At 40.2% G+C, this 23144-nt stretch overlaps 1 protein-coding gene across 2 annotated transcripts; it reads left to right on the top strand.

The window, feature by feature from the left end:
* The first annotated feature begins 1558 nt into the window (after nucleotides 1-1558).
* Nucleotides 1559-23115, top strand: rbms2b (RNA binding motif, single stranded interacting protein 2b). Of its 2 annotated transcripts, XM_036007926.1 has the most exons (15): nucleotides 1559-1766; nucleotides 7724-7917; nucleotides 13765-13823; nucleotides 14844-14935; nucleotides 17186-17343; nucleotides 18112-18191; nucleotides 18351-18460; nucleotides 18568-18614; nucleotides 18707-18800; nucleotides 18998-19048; nucleotides 19208-19318; nucleotides 19696-19776; nucleotides 19870-19955; nucleotides 20054-20056; nucleotides 20112-23115. In XM_036007926.1, exons 1-13 carry the CDS (start codon nucleotides 1695-1697, stop codon nucleotides 19945-19947), a joined length of 1227 nt encoding a protein of 408 aa, XP_035863819.1. In that variant the 5' UTR covers nucleotides 1559-1694; the 3' UTR covers nucleotides 19948-19955; nucleotides 20054-20056; nucleotides 20112-23115. The 2 variants fall into 2 exon arrangements, with proteins under 2 accessions (XP_035863819.1, XP_031139177.1); XM_031283317.2 differs by lacking the exon at nucleotides 20054-20056 and having other exon boundaries at nucleotides 19870-19951; nucleotides 20114-23115.
* The last annotated feature ends 29 nt before the right edge of the window (nucleotides 23116-23144 follow it).

Genomic DNA, 23144 nt, shown 5'->3' with positions numbered 1-23144 from the left:
GCTCATTTTCAGGTTCATAATTGTATTTAGAGGTTGTACCAGAATAGGTTTATGTGGTTTAATTTTCAGAAAACACCATATTTTTGTTGTACTGCACATTGCTGCAGCTCCTCTTATCACCCTGTGTGTTGAGCTCTCTGTTTTAGCTACAGAGTGAGGCATCGCACTTCTGTTCCATCTTTGTTGGGAGTCGCACATGCGCAGTAGATACTGCTAGCTTGTCAGTTGCAGAGTATAAGGGAGTGCCATGCTAGCAGCTAGGCGAGCATTATAACGTGTGTTACAAAGTGACGCACGTTCATCACAGAAGTAAAGGCTGGACTACAATTGAGCTGTTTGGAGCAGTTTGTGAATAGTGTTTTCTCTGGAAGATGAAGAAGTCCCTTTGGGGTGGACTTTGGGCTTTTTCACTTTGTAAACCTATAATGTACACAAAAAGATATATAACACAATAAAGGAAAGAGGAAAAGCCAAAAAGCATAATATGAGCACTTTAAATTACCTGCTTCATGTAGTTCTACTCGAACATAGGGTCAGTTTCAGCAAATATGACAGAAAGTTAGTTTTATAAGTCTTACCTACTGCATCTTTAAACATGATATATAGCAATGTATAGATAGTGTGTGTTCTCTAGCGCTACATAGGGCCACAGAAAGTGGTGCACAATTTGAAATATGTAGCTTAATTTCTCTGGTCTAACTTTGCATGCAGTGTCCGACGGTCATGGAAATACACTGCTGCGTCGACTGGAAGCTGCTGGCACCCCCGACATGCGCAAATGCGAGGGTCCCTTTCATTGCTGCTTGCAGCTTTAATTTAAAGTGTCCCTCAGATCAGCTCAAACTTATTCACTTTTTGGAGTTGATCCTGTGTGTATGCTTGGGAGGGCATTGCTCCTCAACACTTGGAGCTACATAAAGCTCACTCTCCATTTGTCATTGTCATTATGGCAAAAAACGGAGAAAATAATAGACTGGCTGAAAATACCCTGATTTACCCTTTATGGCAGATTAATCAAAACTGGATAACATTTACATTTTAAACTTGAGAAATGAACACTATGCTACCTTCTGCATCTATATTTGTATGAAAACTGCACTTTTTCTGAACACAATTTTCCAGATAGTTTAGCTGATTCCGTTAACTTGCCACTACCTACAGTCAGCTTAGGGAGAGGTTTTTACTTTTCCAAAACGTTTGTACAACTTATTCCAGGTCACTGTGAGTCATGTCTTCCTACTTAGAAAATAGTGGGCTATGGTGCATTATTGCCTCTTGACCTGAAGCACAGTTAGCCTGACACTAAAACCAGCTGCGACTAATATTTACTGAAGGGGGCAATATGATCGCTTTTGCACAAAGTCTTAAAATCACAATTTCTTTACCAAATCCTAAACTCTACAGGGTTATTTGGATGAGCACTTGTACAGTGGAATGTTATATATTTCCAGCAATATCTTGGTATTTATTTCCTTCATTATCATTTAGTGGTTGAGGAGAAAGCTTGTGGGCATGAAACCCTAAGATAAAGTGAGAAATCACACATAAGCATATAGGCAGTGTAGTGTGTGGAGCACATCAGAGTGCTGGGAAGAGCGACTCCAATCACTACCGCTGTTCCTGGCTCAATTTCCCTAGCTGACGTCAGCTGACTGCCTGGCTCTCCGCTCCTCCGGACACAGTGCCGTGTAAAAATGCTGCTCTCTGTGTCGTCAAGGACAGGATTCAACCCGTACAACGGCTACACCGGCAAAAACACCAAGAAGGTAAATAACAACACCCACATCCCACTTCTACCCTCTTTCTTTCTGTGACAGTGAGTAATTTCTCGATGCGGTGTTCGAGCCCTTCAGTTAAAAGCTGCTCGGCTGTTTAAGCTGCAGTGTCCTTGAAAGTGGATCACTGGCGACGTTTAAACTCTCTTACTTGCTGTTGCAAACCTTTGCTATCGGCTTTCTTATGTTGTTGCTACACTGTTGCAAACTAACACTGCGCCCGTTACATTGTTGCCTGTAGGTAACTACAACAGTTTGCTTTCGGGTTTTTTCCCCCGATACGGTCGCTGTTCTCTTCCTACACCCAGCCTGCACGTAGAGATCAGCTTATACATGTATTGTAGATGCTTGTAAGGCTGTAAACAAGCTAATAAAGGCTAATTATATTCGACTTAAATGTGAATTCATGGGGGTTGAATCAAATGCGTAATATTTAGGTTATGTTTTCATTGAATTAACCACAAGTTAGTAAAGTTTTTTTCTCTCCTCTTTTACGCGTACCGATATGCCCCACCCCTTCAGTCCAACTGATGACTGAGGGGGGTTTTGCATGGCACTATGGAAAAGAGGAAAGTTACAGAGCCCATGTAATAAGGCTCATGTAGATGTAATAAATGTGGCTGTATGGCATGTGAATATCCGTTATACAGCAATGACAACAGAGCTGGAACAATATATAAGGTCTAATATTGATTAGCTTGTATTCTCATGAATAATTCATGGAGGGACATGTTCAACTACCTTTTATTATTATGGGACATAGAGAAAATTACAGGTTTTCAGCAACAGTGTAAACTAGTTAGTCATGTCTAGGAGTATAGTGCTGATTCTTGAAGAAATTGTTAAACTATTAAGAAATGTCTCTTAAGTGATGTATGTCGATGCGTGACTCTCAGCATTTTTTAAATAACGTTTGAACAAAGCTGAAATCAAATACCTCCCTCCTTCCCTGTGTTATTCCCTGCCCTGCCTGGAGGCTGAGAGGAATTCAGATTGCTCAGATTAATGACCTGGAATTCCTAGAATCCTGAATTCAGACAATATGCTCATTTCAAGAGGAGTTTTGCAAACTTAAACCCTAAAACCTTAAAAGAAGACATGAAACCTTTGACCTTTTCCCTTTTTTATACACATTTCGCATTGTTCAAGCGCCAAAGTCACAAAGAGGGAAGGCTTGTAAATCCAAAATCAAGTGGTAACCCCTGGTCTGTCTTTTACTACGGGAAAAAGGGCGGAGAAAAGAAAAGGATTAAGAGATCCCGCTTTCCTCTGCTTTCGATTAACTCCCCCCCCATTGTTTTTTCTTCCTCCCCTGTGTGTTCCACATACCTTGATTTCTTGTCTGTCAGTGGTTCAGTCTACATGGAGAAGAGAGCCATAACATTCCTCCTAACTGATTAATCACGTCCTAAGAATTTTTGCTCTCTTTAGAGTGATCGATACCCCTTGAAAACAGACTCTTTTTTAACCGTCTGTAGGATTTTTCTGTTTTTTTTATGAAACTGGACTGGGTCAGGAGAAGAAGAGCAAGGAGACGTCTCACCTTTTTAGCCAAAGGACGCCAAGGATTTCCATTACTTTTCTTATTTGGTTCTTCCCACCTTTCACAAATTTTCTTGCAGCTGCAGAAATATAATATAAAGAGATTTTGTCTGTTAAACTATGATCTTTTCCATGGTGCCTTTTAAAGTTTCTTTAGCCAAGCAGGTAGGACTCCACATTTCAGATATTTCTGTCTCATTCAAGATACAATATGTCATGTATTCATAAGCATGCACTTGCACAGCATAATAACTGTTCTGGCAATATAGAGATTATTTACTTGTACATTATTGAAATGCTACTGTATGGTAATAGAAGTAGAATTATGTTGATAATGATAAGCAAAATACATTTAATTTTGGAACTAATTCAAATAATGAATGTTTGACACTTTTTTAAATTAAAATAAGTACTTTTCCTAGAGTTTTGTAGGCAACTATATGTTTATATTGGGATGAGAATATGTTATTAAATAAAATAACTAAATGTGACCTTAAGAAGAGCTCATTATCAGTTGCACAAAATGTTTGTGTTGCCAGAGAGATACATCATTCAAGCATCTGACAATCAGACTTGTATCTTTGCTATATAGAGTTAAAGGTATACATCCTGCCTCACTTGGCACTTATTGTTCTCTCTTGTGTATTTATTGTAATGTAGTTCTATTTAACGATGACAGCTTGAACCAAAACATGTCCCACACAAAAAATTGTGTATTTCAGTGGAATGTAAAGAATGCTCAGATATGACACTGTGATGCATGTGAGGAACAATTTAAAAAGATTATGTGGTCTAAAGAGTAACAAGTAGGAAGAAAATTAGTAACATGACAGGAGGTCAGGTTTTGGGCACAGACAAACTGAGCAGATATGCCACCTTATGTGATTACGTGAAATTGTGATCCCCAATCATGCACATTTAAGACTCTGGACATACTTTCCAACCTTCCCTTTCTAACTGCATTTGTGTTGTTCTGAACACATATTTGTCTGTGTTTGGCATTACCTTACATAGGTGACAAAACACCTGGAGCTGGTGGTTGGGCAGGTGGGGAGTAGGTGTGGTTCTGACTCACTGCCATGTTTTTCTCAAAAGGAGCCCAGCAGAGCGGTCTTAATGAGACACTACCTTCTGACTTGAGAGCACATGAGAGGGATTAGTGTTTTCCGCTAACAAGCTCAGACCCTAATTAGACAGGCCTCACTAGCCAGGCTTGGGCTCGGACTCGGTCTCCCGTCAGATCCTATCTCCCCAGGCCTCTGCAGGTGCATCCCTCCTGATAGTCTGTGTGGGCTGCCTACAGTCAAGGCAAGGGAAAGCACAGGAAGAGGCTGTGATTGTGGAAAAAAACAGTGTACTATTGATGCTTAAGAATAGAGGGAGATTAGAGAAGAGGACCGAGATGAATGGGCACTGTGATTCTCTCAGTTTGACTAAAAAGACAGAAGTATGTTCTGACAGCTGATTCCTAGACCGTTTGGAAAACAAAAGCTGGGTAGCGTGGATACGATAGCTTGCAAAAGAATCATTGGTGTTGCTACTCATGTCTGTAGTGTCTGAAAGGACGTTGCTATTACACAACCATTAAGTAATAAGAGATATCAGAGTACACATTTGTCCTGTTTTCTGGGTTTAGCTGTTATGTAAAAACGGCTTTGTATTAGGGGATATTGCATTCATGTTTCAAGCATACATCATCATACATGCTTTGATGTATCTTCAATAATATGTACATTTTCCTAGGTATAATCCTGTCTGTAGATCAGACATCAGCTGGCTATAGATCTAGGTTTGATATTCATCTGGTCTATGTAGAGGGAACACAAGGAAATTACCTTTACTGTTATCAAAAACACAGTAACGTTATAAAAGTTACCGTTTGTTAGATCGTCATATTGACGTTTTATAGATTCCACGTCTGAAAGCGGCTTAAAGTTTTACTTCATGTTGAACAAAGTTTTGCGAGGAACGAAACTACTGTTAGACCAGGTAATACATTTAATGGGTGCATGTAACGTAGCTAAGTGTTAAAAAATAACAGCTAGCTAACGTTAACGTTACCTTCCATCGGCAGGACATCCAGCTAGCTAGCTAAATGTTATGTTTTGCTTCCACACAAGTCTTTCACAGCTCAGGAACACATTTGTTTGTGAGTTTATATTGCACACAATGCAAAATAAAGTACTAATAAACGTTGGAACGTTGACATATTTAATACAGCTTTATCCCGTTTCCCTGCTACCGATTTTAGGCTTTTGTTGTTGTTGTTGAACTTCTGAAGAAAAGAAAGAAAAAAAAAAAAAAACTTCTGTGTCGACTGACGTGACGTGTGACCAATAAAAATGCGGTTAGTGAGCTCAGCTCTTTTGATTGGTCGTGGTTGGTTGGCGCACACATGGTTGGTTGGTTTTTCTTTCTTCCTGCCCAGGCACTGCATAGAAATGTGATGTTATGTCAATGATGTTTTCTCATGGTTTTGTGTTTCTGGAATTAAACTTGTACCAGCTGCTTAGAATAGATCTAGCAGAAAAATCGAGAGGTCATAATTAGCTTGATTCTAGCAACTCCCTCTCTGTTTTGACAACTCCCTCTCTGTTAATAAGCTGTTGGTCCAGAGCTGACCTTGTGGTGTTCAACAAGCAATCCCATTGTTCCCTGGGGTAGAGCCGCTGACCCTAACTAATCAAACAGTTCCTCCTCTGCCAGCCCTGGGAGGAAGGCAACACCAAGGCCAAACTTTTACCTCCATATCAGTTTGATTTAGTTTATTCCTAACCATGAACCATAGTATTAATATATGTTTTTAAATGCAAATATTGAAAACAGCCATTGCATAAAATTATTATGTGCGCACACATCTGCATATACATTTAAGTTATCTTATCACTGTCTTATGTGTGGTTACATTTATGCTTATTTTTTTCCAGAAACAATGTCCTGGTTACTGTGGACAATCCACAGATCTCCCTGTGAACAGTTTTAATTGGAACTGTTTCAAATACTCCCAATGAAAACTGTTTGCAAAAACCCTTCCAGCTTCAACCCACAACATAAAAGCCTCTCTTGTAGCAATGTGGCTCTCAGCCAGTTTAATTCCAACCAGATTTTAATGTTATACGTGTCATTTTACATGTAAATGAGCTCACTATCAGTACAAGATAGGCAAAGTATAGTTCCCATGTATGCCATACATTTTTACAGTTTACGTTTCTGCCAAAAGTAGCATTTCTCTAAAATCCTATTCAAAAGTAGGTCAGTTTGTATTACACACTTAAAGATATAATATTAAAGGTAAGGTTTCAACAATTACAATCAAAACAACAAGGAATACTGTGTTTCGTAGACAACATGTAATAGATTTCCATTACAATCAGTGTACCATGTCCTTGTTTTTGCAAACAAAGAAATATTATTTAAATAAGTCCCTGATGACATTAAGACAGGGTGTATAATTGTCTTATATAATTAGTTAATAAAAGCTAGTCTATTAAGATATTCAGTCTTACAACATTAAAGACTGGGTCATACTTAATATTCCAAAAATATTGCCATCCTTCCTTCATTTTTGCACAAACTGATAGTGGACATTGACGTGTAGGGCCACCAATCATTTATCTCCTGCCCAAGCAGGGTGTCCTGAAGAGACTATTTTGCTGCTGGCTGCTTATGGAGAAGCTGATTCATTTTAACAGTCAATGTTTCAAGTATCTGTGTAACATTGAAGCTGATGATTTGTATGATTCTTATCTCTGTTAAACAAGAGCACATTCAGAGCCTGTAATATATTGATACATTTAAACTTTTTAATGTAGGATTTTACTGGAATTGTACATGTGATTTTTAAATGCCACCAGATACCACAAACAGGAGTTCGCTGACTATTGGCTGAGTGAGTTTAGCCTTTGGGAGGAGTGAAAGTGCGCGGGTCATTCAGAACACAAGACAAAATTGAAATCCCTATCAAAATTTGATTAATTTCAGAGCCCTAGTATATACATTGCATAATATTAATGTTTGTATTATATAACTTATTTTTACTGTACATATCTAAAAAAAAATAAATAAAAAAAAGATCTCATCTCACCTGACCTATCGAGCCAGATGAAGCAGCTATATTGCTATTGATATCCTGGCTCTGACTCTGTGGCCCCATTTGGATACTTTTGCCACCATCTCACTGGGTTAAACAGCCACTGTTACAAATGTTCTGGCTAATTGTGTCTTTATTTACCTTATTCCTCATAAGCCTGTAGTTTGAGCAAGTCAGTTAGTAAACCATTCCATATCCAGTTACCTACAGTACTGCATCAGTGTACAAATTTAATTTCATGTACCTAAAGAAGTATCTGCTTTGTGTACGATTGAACCAAAACCAAATCTGACTTTGCCCTGTATTTGTTCTGCAGCAGACGTATGTGTCCCCCTACAACCATCAGATGGCTCCTCCAAGCCCCAACAACAACAACAATAGCAGCAACACCACCTCCATCAGCAATGGCAGCAGTTGCAATGGGGGAGAGCAGCTGAGCAAAACCAACCTCTACATCCGTGGCCTCCATCCAGGAACCACAGACCAGGATCTGGTCAAACTCTGTCAGCCGTAAGTCACCCAAAAACCAATTCTCCAACTTCTATATCTACATCCAATAAATCTCTCTCTGACCACCACTGCGCACATTAACCAGGTTAGAGTTGCAGACTAGATTAAGATAGAGTGATGGGTACATGGATAAATGGGCTATGGCTGGCTGGCTGTCTGGCTGAATACACCAAGGATTGCATGACTACATACTTGCAGAACTTCCTTACACTTGAAATGCACATTAATGCTAAACCACACCTTAGCATGTATGTCTCGAGCGAAGAAGAGGGCCATATTTTCATCCATATGTTTTAAAGGCCCATCATTTAGTGGCCTTGTGGAAAAACCAACAATCATTTTGGCAGCAAACTAAGTCCTTTCACTTTGGCACAGCTAAGCACAGACTTTCCAACAACTAGGCACAGAATGTCTAGTCTCCCTCTCTCACGCTAATTCTTTCTGTATGTCTCTTCTCTTGCTCCTTTTTAGACTTTAGTTGTGACCTACATGAGTTATTGCTCCTCTGTGCTTTAGTCTTGTAGATTATCATCAAACAGTATGATGACAATGAGACTATGCTGTCCTAATTCAAAGTCATATTCTGCACTATAAATACCACATTATGTTGCTCATCACTGTGAGTCTGTGAAAACTCTGTTGTGGGCAGCATGTAGTCAGACATCAAACAACAGCATCATCCAATCCATCTGATATGTTTGTTAGGACTTCAGTCGAAGACATCAAACCAAAATAGGGCTGAGATGAATGGTCTGGGTTCACTTAATTGAATTCTGGAGCCTGGTGATGAGGACCAGAAGAGCAGAGGAGAGGAGTAAGAGAAAAGGAGGGAAAAGGGGGCGAGAGAGATTGAATAAGGGAGAGAGGGAGGGAGAGGCCTGCTATTTTACAGCTGTCTGGAAGATATGGCTCACATGAGGCTGCCCAACCCTACAGGAAACGGTGAGCCCAAGGGAAAGGGAAAGACAAACAAGGGCAATGGCATGAAGGTGGGGGGTGGGAGAGAATCAGAGGGGGAGGAGTGAATGGAGTTCAGGGTTTGTATGTCAGGTGGTGTTCTGTGGGGGTAGTTCTCATATTTCTGCTTTTACAGAGCAGATAAAATCACTGCATGAAATTTGCCTTTTAGCAGAGCACATTAAGATCAATGTAATTCTCGGATAAACTAGACTGAGAGAGGATACTGTATCCAATAATAGTTAATAGGGGAAGTGTTTGTAGATGAAGATGTAAAACAGTAGGCGTACGAGTCATGGAGGGAATTTGACTTAGTTAACTCTAAGTTTAAACAGGAAATGTGTGCATAGTATTAGGACACAACACTCCCAAAGCTCCCCTCCCCCACACTGAGCATTGTATATGCACGCTTTGAGCTGTACTGTGTAGGGAGCGAGGGATGAGAGGACGGGATGGGGGTTGGTTCTCCATCTCCGGCCCCTGCAGTTGTCTCTCTGGGTGCCTCGCTGCCGCTCTGGTTCTCTCGCCCTGGTCCGTTTCTGGTGGTTGACCATGGATGGACATGGGGCTGGACTATGCTATGCTCTCTCACACATGGCTGAGTCTCCTGGCCCTCTTTTCGCTCTGCATCACATAATCCGAGACCTCTGAGCGCAATTCAGTACATGGGTATCTCTACTGTGTAAGCAGGGGAGTGCAGCAAGTAGAGCTCACAGGCTTAAATGCTAGTCATAATGTGAAGTCATAGATCAGTGTGTATATATATACAGTGAGGAAAATAAGTATTTGAACACCCTTCTATTTTGCAAGTTCTCCCACTTAGAAATCATGAAGGGGTCTGAAATTGTCATCGTAGGTGCATGTCCACTGTGAGAGACATAATCTAAAAAACAAAATCCAGAAATCACAATATATGATTTTTTAACTATTTATTTGTATGATACAGCTGCAAATAAGTATTTGAACACCTGTCTATCAGCTAGAATTCTGACCCTCAAAGACCTGTTAGTCTGCCTTTAAAATGTCCACCTCCACTCCATTTATTATCCTAAATTAGATGCCCCTGTTTGAGGTTGTTAGCTGCATGAAGACACCTGTCCACCCCATACAATCAGTAAGAATCCAACTACTAACATGGCCAAGACCAAAGAGCTGTCCAAAGACACTAGAGACAAAATTGTACACCTCCACAAGGCTGGAAAGGGCTATGGGGAAATTGCCAATCAGCTTGGTGAAAAAAGGTCCACTGTTGGAGCAATCATTAGAAAATGGAAGAAGCTAAACATGACTGTCAATCTCCCTCGGACTGGGGCTCCATGCAAGATCTCACCTCGTGGGGTCTCAATGATCCTAAGAAAGGTGAGAAATCAGCCCAGAACTACACGGGAGGAGCTGGTCAATGACCTGAAAAGAGCTGGGACCACCGTTTCCAAGGTTACTGTTGGTAATACACTAAGACGTCATGGTTTGAAATCATGCGTGGCACGGAAGGTTCCCCTGCTTAAACCAGCACGTCAAGGCCCGTCTTAAGTTTGCCAATGACCATTTGGATGATCCAGAGGAGTCATGGGAGAAAGTCATGTGGTCAGATGAGACCAAAATAGAACTTTTTGGTCATAATTCCACTAACCGTGTTTGGAGGAAGAAGAATGATGAGTACCATCCCAAGAACACCATCCCTACTGTGAAGCATGGGGGTGGTAGCATCATGCTTTGGGGGTGTTTTTCGGCACATGGGACAGGGCGACTGCACTGTATTAAGGAGAGGATGACCGGGGCCATGTATTGCGAGAGTTGGGGGAACAACCTCCTTCCCTCAGTTAGAGCATTGAAGATGGGTCGAGGCTGGGTCTTCCAACATGACAATGACCCGAAGCACACAGCCAGGATAACCAAGGAGTGGCTCTGTAAGAAGCATATCAAGGTTCTGGCGTGGCCTAGCCAGTCTCCAGACCTAAACCCAATAGAGAATCTTTGGAGGGAGCTCAAACTCCGTGTTTCTCAGCGACAGCCCAGAAACCTGACTGATCTAGAGAAGATCTGTGTGGAGGAGTGGGCCAAAATCCCTCCTGCAGTGTGTGCAAACCTGGTGAAAAACTACAGGAAACGTTTGACCTCTGTAATTGCAAACAAAGGCTACTGTACCAAATATTAACATTGATTTTCTCAGGTGATCAAATACTTATTTGCAGCTGTATCATACAAATAAATAGTTAAAAAAATCATACATTGTGATTTCTGGATTTTTTTTTTTAGATTGTCTCTCACAGTGGACATGCACCTACGATGACAATTTCAGACCCCTCTATGTTTTCTAAGTGGGAGAACTTGCAAAATAGCAGGGTGTTCAAATACTTATTTTCCTCACTGTATATATATATATATATATATATATATATAAACAATGTTGGCATATCCATCCAGTCCAGTTGGTCGCATTTTATGGCTTAGAATCAGAAATGGTAATGTTTAATAGTGAATTGGCAGCGAATGTGTATAGGATAAATGATTAGAACATACAATATCTGTCTGTGATGCCTTGAATGTCAAGTAAAATAAAAATATATTTATCAAAAACACATCAAAGTGTTTTAATGTAGCGTATAAACACAGATAAGACCAAAAAATGAAGATAAACAGGAAATCAGACACTATTAAAAGCCACTGAGTATGAATATGTTTCAGTGGATTGACAATTAAGCAGAAAGAGGGAGAGAGTTCTATAATGTGAACTTTGATGATAAACCGTATTTTAGGATCAAATTAATGATGTTTTGGTCTTCTTGCATTGCCTTTGTATTTTGTAAATTTGATATATATATATATTGAAGTAAAATCTGAACATAATAGGGGCTTTCCGACCCGAGGGATTTTTGCAGTTCTTAGAACTAAACGTTCCTAGAACACTTTTTTCGTCCCGTTCCGACAGGAAAAATTTGGGGATTTTTAAGTTCCTCTGGCCGCAGTAGTGTACTTTTTTAGCTCCTACTTCAGAGCAGGGTCTTTTCCCTTTTCCTAGGTGTACTTGATTGGTCGAACTTATAAGTCACGCCCACTGCCAATTCGGAACTTGCAGACAGAGCAACAACCAACAACAGGCCATTTTTAACAATTTTCACCATCTTATTCATCATTAAATTCACTTCTGACAATGTTTTAGGCGAGAAATTAACTGTTTAGATTTCGAATATAGGCAGTTTTGCTTAAATTGATGCCGAATTGACAATTTGCTTCAAAGTTTTCGGAGTTGAGAAGCTCCATGAAGTGAGGCGACAGCCAGCAAGCGCCTGCCCCGGCAACTAGCTCGTCGCTCGGCCAGTCATGCTCAGACACCTCGCTGTAAGATGGAGGTCTCTCAGACCGCTCTCGTAAATAAGAGGCTTTTATTTCGCCGTTGACAGTTCGTTTGTTTAAATATCACAACACATGTCCATCATAAGATTAACGGGAACCTGTGGTTAACTCTCTTTTCGGAGTTAAACGCCACAAGCGTGTCCTGCGGCTCGCCGGCTGTCACACACACACACGTCCACAGCGCAGCAGGCAGAGGCGGGGTCTGTTCCGAGTATAATAAACATTATAACAAATATAAGGAACATTCCGACGGCCTCCTCCATGCTGCTTTGTTGTTGTTGCATGTGGCGCTAAGGTCTAATGACGATGCTATAAAGACCGTTGCCGTGCTTGCGTCACTCCCTTACCCCTCCTACCAGTCCCTATGGCCACTTGGCCAGTGGGAATGCAAACGGAAAAAAAGATTTTGGGGGAGAGTAGTTCTTAGAACTGCTTAGTAGTATGAAGAAGTACTATCTGGTCGGAAAGCACCTAGAGTGTATTCAATATTTCAATATTTTTATTCACAACATGTAGTATCATTCAGAATTAATTTAGAATTGTTGTATATTCCTGTAAAAATGTAATAATTTTAACGGGTGACCTTATGCCACCTTGGTAAAGGGATAAAGATTTACAGATTTTTTTTCTAAAGGGGAAGTAATCCTAAATTAACTTAAAAGAAACAATTTCCTTTCCAATTTGGAATAATCCAACAGATGAACTGTCATATTACAATTTTAGCAGGTCATCGCATAATCCTTACTAATAGAATATATTATGAAAGTGACTCTTCCTGTCTGGATGAAATGTGGCAGTGGTGCAGTGTCACTGGATGAAAGCTGGTTTGCATTGTGAGAGGCACTAAGACCCTGTGGAGGGCAGAACGCTGCCTAGAAAAAAGCTGGTTAGTAGAATGAGAGTATGGCTGGGAGCCAGCATCGGACAGGACAGCCAAGGAGAGGCATATCAGATTACACTGTATGCACATGCCTGGAGAGATGGGAACCGATAGACACTCTGCAAACAAGCATTTGCCTGAGCCAGGCACTATCTTATGCATCAGCAGTGTATATAGCTAGCCAGCTAAATAGATTATGCAGGATTTTAATATTGATAGTACATTGTGAAACTATCTGAAAATGCACACATTTATTTTTACCTTATTGTCATGTTGGATTCCCCTTGAGTTATGATCCCTATTGACATCTGTGTGAAAGCAGGATGGAATAAGATATGGGTAATCTATAGTGTTTTTCTAGCATGCAGAAACCCACAGGACATTTTTTTAATTTAATTGAATTTAATTTATGTCCCACCCCCTCTCTAAAGATTTCCCTGTGCACATCATTTATTATCAGATGGTGTAATTATATTCAGTGTCATTGCGCTGAATCAGCCAAGTGAATTATAATTCAGTCATCATGGAGCACAACTCCTTAGGTTGTGTTAAGTTTAGATTGCCTCAGCAATGTCGCAATGCAAATACTGAATGTAAATAAGTAATTGTTTGCACTGCAAGGATGATCCATGAGTGTAAACCTCACTGTTTTTCAGGTATGGGAAAATAGTGTCCACCAAGGCCATCCTGGACAAGACCACCAACAAGTGCAAAGGTGAGGCATAAAGGCATCAGCTGGGTCACAGTTACTGTTGAACAAAGGTGCCAAAGTGTTATTTAAATTGTTCATCAATGTTTAAATTAATTTTGTTTTGAAAATACCTATTGGTTTAGCCAATAGGTATTTGTAAATTCGGTGCCTTCTTGAAGAATGTTTACGTTACGACGAACTTTTACATTTGTTAAAGTAATCTATGTTCTAGGTACTTCAAGCCTATCAGGTGCCATTGTTCTATTATGATTAAGGCTGCAACCAATGTTTGTAAACTTTGATTAATTGATTCATCTGCTGATTTTTTTCTTGATTGCTCGATCAATCGTTTGGTATAAAAAATGTTAGAAAAAAGAAAACTACAAAATATTCACATTTGAGAAGCTGAAACAGAACTTGTAACATTTTTGCTTGAAGAATGACAAACATTTAATCGACTGATTGAAAAAGTTGCAGATTGAGCTTCAGCTAGTAAACAGGAAAAAATAATTTTCCATGGTTGGATGCACCCCATACACTACTATGTTTGGTTTTGTTGGGTAGCACCTGTCTAGTTCACAAAGTCAGTAGATAATGTATTCACCAACACTATCTTGTCAGTTGATGATATCTTCACTGCTTATCAACAACAAACAGGTGAAATAACGTCAGCATAACACTAAAGAGTTTCTCATCTCTGCTGTAGTTTAAGAAAGTTACAGATTGCAGTTACAGCACATTGCTGATACATTCTTTTCAATAAAGTTGTTTGCATTTAGTCGCCCAGTGTTTACTGTGTGTTAAGCTTCACACTACACCTACCTAACAGGTGTGCATTGTGTGATAATATGGGCAGTGTTGTATAACTCGACATCTGTCCTCCGTGAAGAAGCACAGTCCAAAACGAACTGGCTGTCTCTTCAGATTTAAATACAATGAGTGCTTCATGAGCTCACATTACATGCCTGTGTCCACAGAGTCCTGCGGTATGCATATATCATTGTCATAACGTGTATGTCTTGCTGTATGTCTCGGTCCCTGCAGGCTATGGCTTTGTTGACTTTGACAGTCCGTCCTCAGCTCAGAAGGCGGTGACAGCGCTGAAGGCTGGTGGAGTGCAGGCTCAGATGGCCAAGGTAAGAACCCCATTTGAGATGTCAATATTTGGTGGGTTTATTTCTTACGACTTGGTATCAGCTTAAATTGAACTATTGGTCAGTTAAAAGAGTTTTCAGCAAATGAAAAGAACAAAAACATTTCAGGCATTTTGACAGGGACTCAGCGAAAAGTTGAATGATGAATTATTCATTACAAATGAAATGCTGAATTATTAACCTTACAGCAGAAAGGTTGTTCCTCTGCATTATCTGCTTCTTATACATCTCTCTGTTGAAGCTATTGAGAGCTCTTTCTCTATCTAGCGCTCTCCTCATGTTTTTGTTTTTTTTTATATATATATGAGCCACGGCTCAGGAATATAAGCCAATTAAGCCTCAGTTTGTGTGTGCGTGCGCGCTTGTGCGTTTGCCAGGTGGTGCACTGGGTATATGCTTAAATTTGTGTATTTATGGGTATTAATGCATTGTAGAATATGTGTGTTCAAAAACAAGAGTGCATGGATGCACACAGGTACATGTGTGTACATGTGTGTATGTGTGTTATGCTTCATAGTGGTGACAGTGTTGAGGGAGTGTGTCCCAGGGTCTGCTCTCTGAGCTCCCTGTACAAAGGACATGTCTGTTCTCACTGGTGGCATCTGACTCAGTGTCTGAGCAGCTCCCCAGTCAGCAGGGCCCTGTGCCCAGCCACCCGCCCTGTCAACACACACACACACACACACACACACACACACACACACACACATACAAACGACAATCACACATGCACTTCACCAGCCTTGCCTCAACCGGATTATGACACACACGCACACGCACATGCACACCACGAACACCCTGGGAAAGCTGATCTCTCGTTAAGCTGGATCACTGACATTCATACGGCTCCTCTCTCACAGAATAACTTGATTTCACTCACCCCTTCACTCCGGGTTTACAACAAGGCTTATGTTTGCGTCAGATTTCTCTCTGACTCATTCTGACTCATTCGCGGTTGAAACCCGCAGCAGGTCTTCTCTGCTCGCTTTCATGAGTTCAAGCTCCATCTCTTGTTAGCACTGCTTTGGAGGAGGAAGAGGAGGAGGAGGAGGAGGAGGGAGGTGAAGGAGAAATCACCTTCACCACAGGTCGCAGCGATTACACATGCATTATTCATGGCTTGGAAATTAATTCACACTGCATTTACAGGTTTTTAATCACATCTGCACTCTGAGATAATGAATATGCATAATGGTTAGAGGGTGATACAGATTATTTTACAAGATGCTTGGTCAAATTAAATTTGTTAGAGCAGGAGGCAAAGAAAAAGCCTACAAAATAGTTTGAAAGGATAAAATGCAACTGGCACTTTAGGAGTTTCTTTCAGGTTGTTTTCTAATAATTTCAAATTCAGATTACGAAAAGATGCATAATTGGTCTGATTTATGCAAGCCAACAGAGCCAGCCACTGTGCATGCATTCAAGGTCAGGATTACCACATTAATATAACTGCTTGAATAAAAGTGACATATTACCATGACCGAGGTAACAGGATGATAATGTTTGCCTTGGGGACGGTGATAGCACAATGCTTTAGATGTTCTTCAGATCATTTCCAAAGGTCTTTGTCCAAAATGTCTCTGCTGTGATTCTCCATCGAGCGAGAGCACATAATCATTTTAGATCATCCATGGATGGAGAGCCATTTGAAATGTAATTATGCTTTGATATCACATTACCTGGATCCTGCACTTTCATCCTCCTAAGAGGCTAGTCTCACATAATGGGCCTGTCTACTACCCTTTTGGTATTAACGTCTCGGTGATGGAGTATGAGAGAGGAGAGTGAAGAAGAAAAGGAGCGTGTTGGATGAAAAAAAGTAGAAGAGACAGAAATAGAGAGTCAAAATGAGAGAGAGAGGTTCATCTGAAGTCCAGCCAGAATACTATCTCACCATATCTGCATATCTCTTTTCTCCTTAGACCTCATCCATGTAGCTCACGCCAAAATGAAATCCACCTTTAACTCCAAACCCTCTACCCTTTCTCTCAGACAGTTTTTTTTAAACTGTCTAATGTCCTGCACATGCCACATTCCAAATAGCAGACACCTTACACTTCCTGTTAAAAGGTTATATCAATTCCTTCAAATTTTCGCTGGCAGCTTTTGTGTGGCTCTTGATTTTTTGGAGGGCTCCTGACATCATAATGCAGTTGTGATTGGAGAAAACAAAGAGCTCTGTCTGCTCCACATCCTCGTGCATTAATCCTCTCGTGGCTTCCCTCCATTCAGCAACAGGAGCAGGACCCCACCAACTTATACATCTCCAATCTGCCAATGTCCATGGACGAGCAGGAGCTGGAGAGCATGCTGAAGCCCTTCAGCCAGGCCATTTCCACACGCATCCTCCGTGATGCTAATGGAACCAGCCGAGGAGTGGGCTTTGCCAGGTATAAGCTTTGGTTATTTAGTCACACGCATTAGGACCGCTGGTTTAAGTCGATTAGTGATGGTGTAGCCTCTTGTGCTGCTTTGTAGAAAATATCCAGTTGCACAAATGTCAGTATTAATCATGGTGAGTGAGCCCTCTGGTGGCCAGCACAGATAAGAAATCTCCAACTGGCTATATTAGCACACAGCATTGATACCTTGTAACCTGCTACTATTAAAGGTCCTATGGCATGCTGCTTTTTGGATGCTTTTATATAGGCCTCATTGGTCCCCTAATACTGTATCTGAAGTCTCTTTCCGGAAATCCAGCCTTGGTACAGAATTACAGCCACTAGAGCCAGTCCCACAATGAGCTTTCCTAAGGACGTGCCATTTTTGTGTCTGTAGCTTTAAATGCTATTGAGGAGGAGAGAGGGGGGGCAAGGTGGAGGGTGGGGGTGTGGCCTTGACCAACTGACATGCTTCACTCGTTTTCAAGCCATGATGTCTCTCTCTTTCTCATGGCCGGGCCAAATTCTCTGGGCAGGCAAAGCAGAGAAAGGGGAGGTAACCTTCCTCCTTATGACGTCATTTTCTCAAAGGCAGAGCAGGATACCCAGGGCTCAGTTTACACCTATCGTCATTTCTAGCCACTGGGGGACCATAGGCAGGCTAGGGGAATTCATATTAATGTTAAAAAAAACCTCATAAAGTGAAATTTTCATGCCATGGGACCTTTAAACACAGTGATTGTTTTTATGAAACATGTAGTATTTCCTTTCCTATAGGATGGAGTCAACAGAGAAATGTGAAGCCATCATCCAACATTTCAATGGAAAATATATCAAGACTCCACCTGGAGTTCCAGGTGAGATTTCCTTGAAATGACATCTTGTTTGAATGTAGCATCCTAAAAAAAAAATTCAAAGAAATTTAAGTTGAAGAAAATAATCTTATCCAAAGAGTTTTTACATTTATGATACTGAACATATATTTCATATAACGTCATGTTTTCTTACTGGTCCAGTGCCGCCAGAACCCCTGCTGTGTAAATTTGCTGACGGAGGCCAGAAGAAGCGTCAGAGCCAAGGAAAATATCTGCAGAACGGCCGGCCCTGGACGAGAGATGGGGAGACGGTGAGTTTATTTCTTCATGTCTTATGACTATGACTTTTGTGAAAAACGCTTTATAATGCAACACTGCGTGTGATCCGCCTCATAATGACACCGTCTCTTTTCTCCAGGGAGGAATGACGCTTACCTATGACCCCACCACAGCCTTACAGAATGGGTCAGTACTACTACTCTGACAAATCCCTTGTATACCCAGAGGGAGTGCGATCATGTTGTGGTGACTAATAACTTTGTGTCTCTTTCTGGTAGGTTCTACTCCTCTCCCTACAGCATCGCCCCCAACCGGATGATGGGGCCAACCTCCCTCTCCCCGTACATGCATTCACCTGTGTCCACCTACCAGGTAGTTTCAGACCCTCAAAGCTGCGGTGTTAGTTAGTTAAGATGCTAAACTGTGACGGACTGGAGTTTAACAAAGCCCTGACCTGCTGTTTCCATAAAAAATGCTTTAAATCTAAAAACAATACAGCAAAATGTATGGCGTTTTGCTTTAATATTATGTAATCTTCTGGTACACGTGTGTCTTTCTTGTTCCTGCAGGTACACAACCCATCCTGGCTACATCATCAGTCGTACATCATGCCGCCCACAGTGAGTATCTTGACTCTTAAAGCTGTTGGCCTTCCTCCTTGTTTTTGTTGCAGGAGAAGCCTTTTAATATTCTGCTGCCTTCACATTCTGTCTGCCCGTCTCTTTGTTTTAATGGCAACTTGAACTGCTAACACTGCTGTATGTTATTGTTCTTTATAGGGAGCAGTCCTGACGCCAGGAATGGACCACACCATGTCCATCCAGCCGACCTCCATGATGGGGCCCCTGACACAGCAGCTCAGCCACCTCTCCATGGGCGGCAGCGGCACAGTCAGTAGAGAGCAGACTATTTAGCATTCAGCTATTATTTATGTTTAGCTGTTAAAGATGCACAAGGCAATTTGACCAGTCCATGATTGTGTTATACAAAAAGAAACCAAGGAAATCAGAGTGCTTTTACTGCTTTTAAGGATCTGCCAAATCCTTATGCTGGAGATAACTTGACCTTTATTTGGGCAAATTGGGCAAATTAACAGAGTAAGAATCAGATGGCATGTTCTACTTGTGTTGCAGCTCCCCTTTGTAATCTAGGCTGATAAAGACAGGTGTAATTTCACATATAAATCTTGTCTAGTGCAGCTTTATTTGACAGTGTTATTTCCAATGTAGCTGTCAGGTCTAATGTACTTATCATCTCCACTCTGCAGTATATGCCTGCAAACACATCTATGCAGGGGACCTACATCCCCCAGTACACCCAAGTGCCTTCCACCAACATCTCAGTTGAGGTAATGACTCTGTTTTCTCTCACTAGAACAGGTAAAATGTAAATTATGTGAAACAATCACTCATGGATTAAATCTTTGCTGCCTCCCTCTCAGGAAAGTGCCGTCCAACCACCTGTTGCCATAGAGACACCCACAGAACACACAACCTACACCTACCAGCATAACAAGTGACGAGGTGGGTTTTAATCCTTGCAAGTGTCTGTTTGTTTTGTGTCTCTGTATGTTCATACATTTTTTGATGGCTACAATGTTACTGCAAAAGGAGACGGTGCTGCAGCAGCAGCAGCAGCAGCAGCAGCTCTTGTTTGTAATGGCTGGTCTTGTCACTTTGTGTCAGATCTTCCTCTGGAGCCGTAGTGACTCTCAAAGGGCCCCAAGTGCTGAAACTCGGCACTGCGACTCTGCACGTAAGGCACCAGACACCCAGGAGGAACACGGACTGTTACACAGAAAGGACACAAAAAAGATATTTTCTACAAACTCATATTTTAAAACAAACTCTTTTACTCCAAACAAGCAAGGATGGAGGAAATGGCAATGGGAAGAACAGAACAAGGAGCATCTATTTTGATAATAGTTAAGAAAAAAAAAAAATCACACACAGACACACACTACATAAAAGGTTTTATGAACGTTATTAATATTCTTTTTGTAATATTACTCCGGAGAGCTAGAATGAAACCAGTAGAAGAACATCTCAACACCATGTTTTATTTTGAGTCATTCTTTGTTTTGACCTTTTTGTAAGATATGCTGATTTAACTTCACTTTTTTTGTCTGATACTTTCAGGCGTTGAACCTGCCTTTTTGTACATAATTCTTTGTTTTGGTGTGTTTCTAGCTTCATGTGTCCTAGTTTGATTGATAGGTGCAAATATTTGAATACAGTAGGCCTAAAAAAGAAAGAAAACTATATCATTCAAAAAGCTGATGCGTCATATTTTAGACGGATATGGTGCTGGCTTGGACTAGCGTCTCCTGAAGTCGCAGCAAGTTGATCAGGTATAATACCTTACATGAGGCGGCATCGCTTCTTTTTGGCACTTGACTCTCAAATAATTTATAGTTCCAACAAATCTCGACAAAGCTTTGGACAATCAGAAATTTAGAAGAAGAAGAAAAATTTAGAGATGATTTCACAGAGAAGACTTCTTTAAAAGAGCTAAATAGATTTAAGGCATTCCAGAGATTATTATCAGAAAGTTCTAAATATTGGTTCACGTTAAGCTGCTCCACCTGATAAAATCCAAAGTTGCTTAACAGGAATCACACAGAGCTGCCTGTAAATAAGAGATTTAAATTTATTTAGGCTTTCTTTTGATTTCCTTTCATCAGTGTAGTAATGTTTCATTTATTTTAATAACAATATTTTACAATTGTCTGAACATAGCAATGTAGTATGTATTGCTGTGTTTTTGCTTTTTTCCCTCGTTTCCCTTTTATAAAAGGGGAAGCTGAATTACATCCATACATTTTCTGAAGCAAGAATTAGATGTTGTTATTAGAGTGTGAAGTTCTTATTACATAGACATGGAGATCAATTGGTAAAGCGTGGCTCTGTCCTGTTATATCTACAGAAAACACTACCAAGGTTTATTATATTGATTGTTATGGCCAGTACGGAGATGCTTTAATACTGGCATTTGTTGTGTGTTTGCATCTACTTCTGCATTTCTGTTTTTCACCCTCATGTTTGTTTTTTACATTTCCTATTTAAAGGTTTTTAAAATTCAGTTTTAATACTTTTAAGATTTATCCTATTTTTCAAAGAAGTTTTGTTTTTATTTTTGATAGTGTGTTGTGTGCTTCAAATAGTGAGAAATAGATGTTTTCAACGTTTTTTTTTTCTTGAAATAGTAATTTGTATGTTTGCATACTTCTCTCGTTCTGGTTTCAGTGTTGATGTCAAAGAAGCTTTAATGTGTTGTTTGTGTGTGTGTGTGTGTGTGTGTGTGTGTGTGTGTGTGTGTGTGTGTGTGTGTGTGTTTTTTTTTTACAGACATTTCAGTTCTGTCTGTGTCACAAATGTTGGCATTTTGCAAACATGACTCCTGATCATGGATGAATTATGAATGCTAGGTTCAAATGCATTGTTACAGAGTTGTGCCCCAAACAGTTGGGAACAATATAAGAGAAATATATGTTCAAAACCTCAACTTACCTCATCCTGCCAGAGAAATGTAGATTCAGTTTGTGTACAAGGTTCACAGGCAATAACCAGCTACAGTAGGTCTCATGGCTGTTCACAGCTGGTACTGTGTCCACATCCTTTAACTCTTCCGTCCAATGTTCGGAAAACACGCCCAAGGTCTGACGATGCATCTATGCAATTAATTTATTATCCTAATAAATGCAATACTGCAGATATCCAAGAAACACCTTACATTTCGTGACAATGGATCACCTCACAATATGACTTCACATTTTGGCTTACAAAGCTTTTATCTTTCATTTTACATACGTTGAGCTTTATTTGTTTTCTGACTGATACATTCATTTTTGGTTCATTAATTGTAATTGCTGCATTAAAAGGGAACTATTTCATACCAACATGTGGTTGTTAATATGACTGTAAAAATGTAGGAACTCTAAATAAATCAAATATATGGCAGGTGTTGCCCACTTGTCTACCCAACTTTAATTTTACATGGACACGACGTATATGTAATTCACCATTGAATCCAGTTGCAATTTTTATGTTCTGGTTAAATTTTGTGTCCCGTCTGGTCCTATTTGTTTTTCTTGCTTTCTTGCTGAGTAATTGATGCAGTTTTTCCTTTTTTGAACCCTGAGACAGTTCATTTCCAGGAGAAAACCTCACAGAACTTCACAGAAATGCCTTAGATTTCACTGGAAGGGATAGTGAAGTGCTACTCAGATTTGGTGGGCTTGTTGTTTCATGCACTGCTAATGTTGAAAAAGATTTTTGTTATATCAAACTCCTCTGAACATAGATCTATGAAGCAAAAAAAAAATCTTTAAATGACTATTTTATGTTCCATTGTCATTCCATCATTTCTATCCAAAACATTGAAGAAAAAGTGAAAGGTGGCTAATTAAGTCTAAAGAACTATTGCTGCTAACGTTTGAGTATTTAGAAATCTTTTAGCTGAAGTTCATTGAATAGATCGAGTCATAGATGGGGTCAGTTTGTAACTTATGTTCAAAGATGTCTGTGCAGTCTTCTGTTTTGTGCATCAACAACCTCTCCTTAGTAAATGTTTGTCTGTGCCATGATGCAGGACTTTGTCTTCTTCATAGAAAAAAACCCTAGTTATTTAACTTTTACTTGGTTTGATTTGGAAGTTGTCATTTTTTAAATAAAGTTTTTTCCACTGTGGTTTGTGCATTCTGTTACACAAGGGACC

The sequence above is a fragment of the Sander lucioperca genome, chromosome 12, assembly GCF_008315115.2.
Source record: "Sander lucioperca isolate FBNREF2018 chromosome 12, SLUC_FBN_1.2, whole genome shotgun sequence".
Classification (NCBI taxonomy): Eukaryota; Metazoa; Chordata; class Actinopteri; order Perciformes; family Percidae; genus Sander; species Sander lucioperca.
Note: the sequence above shows the minus strand (reverse complement) of the source record. Positions and strands in the feature narration are given on the sequence as shown.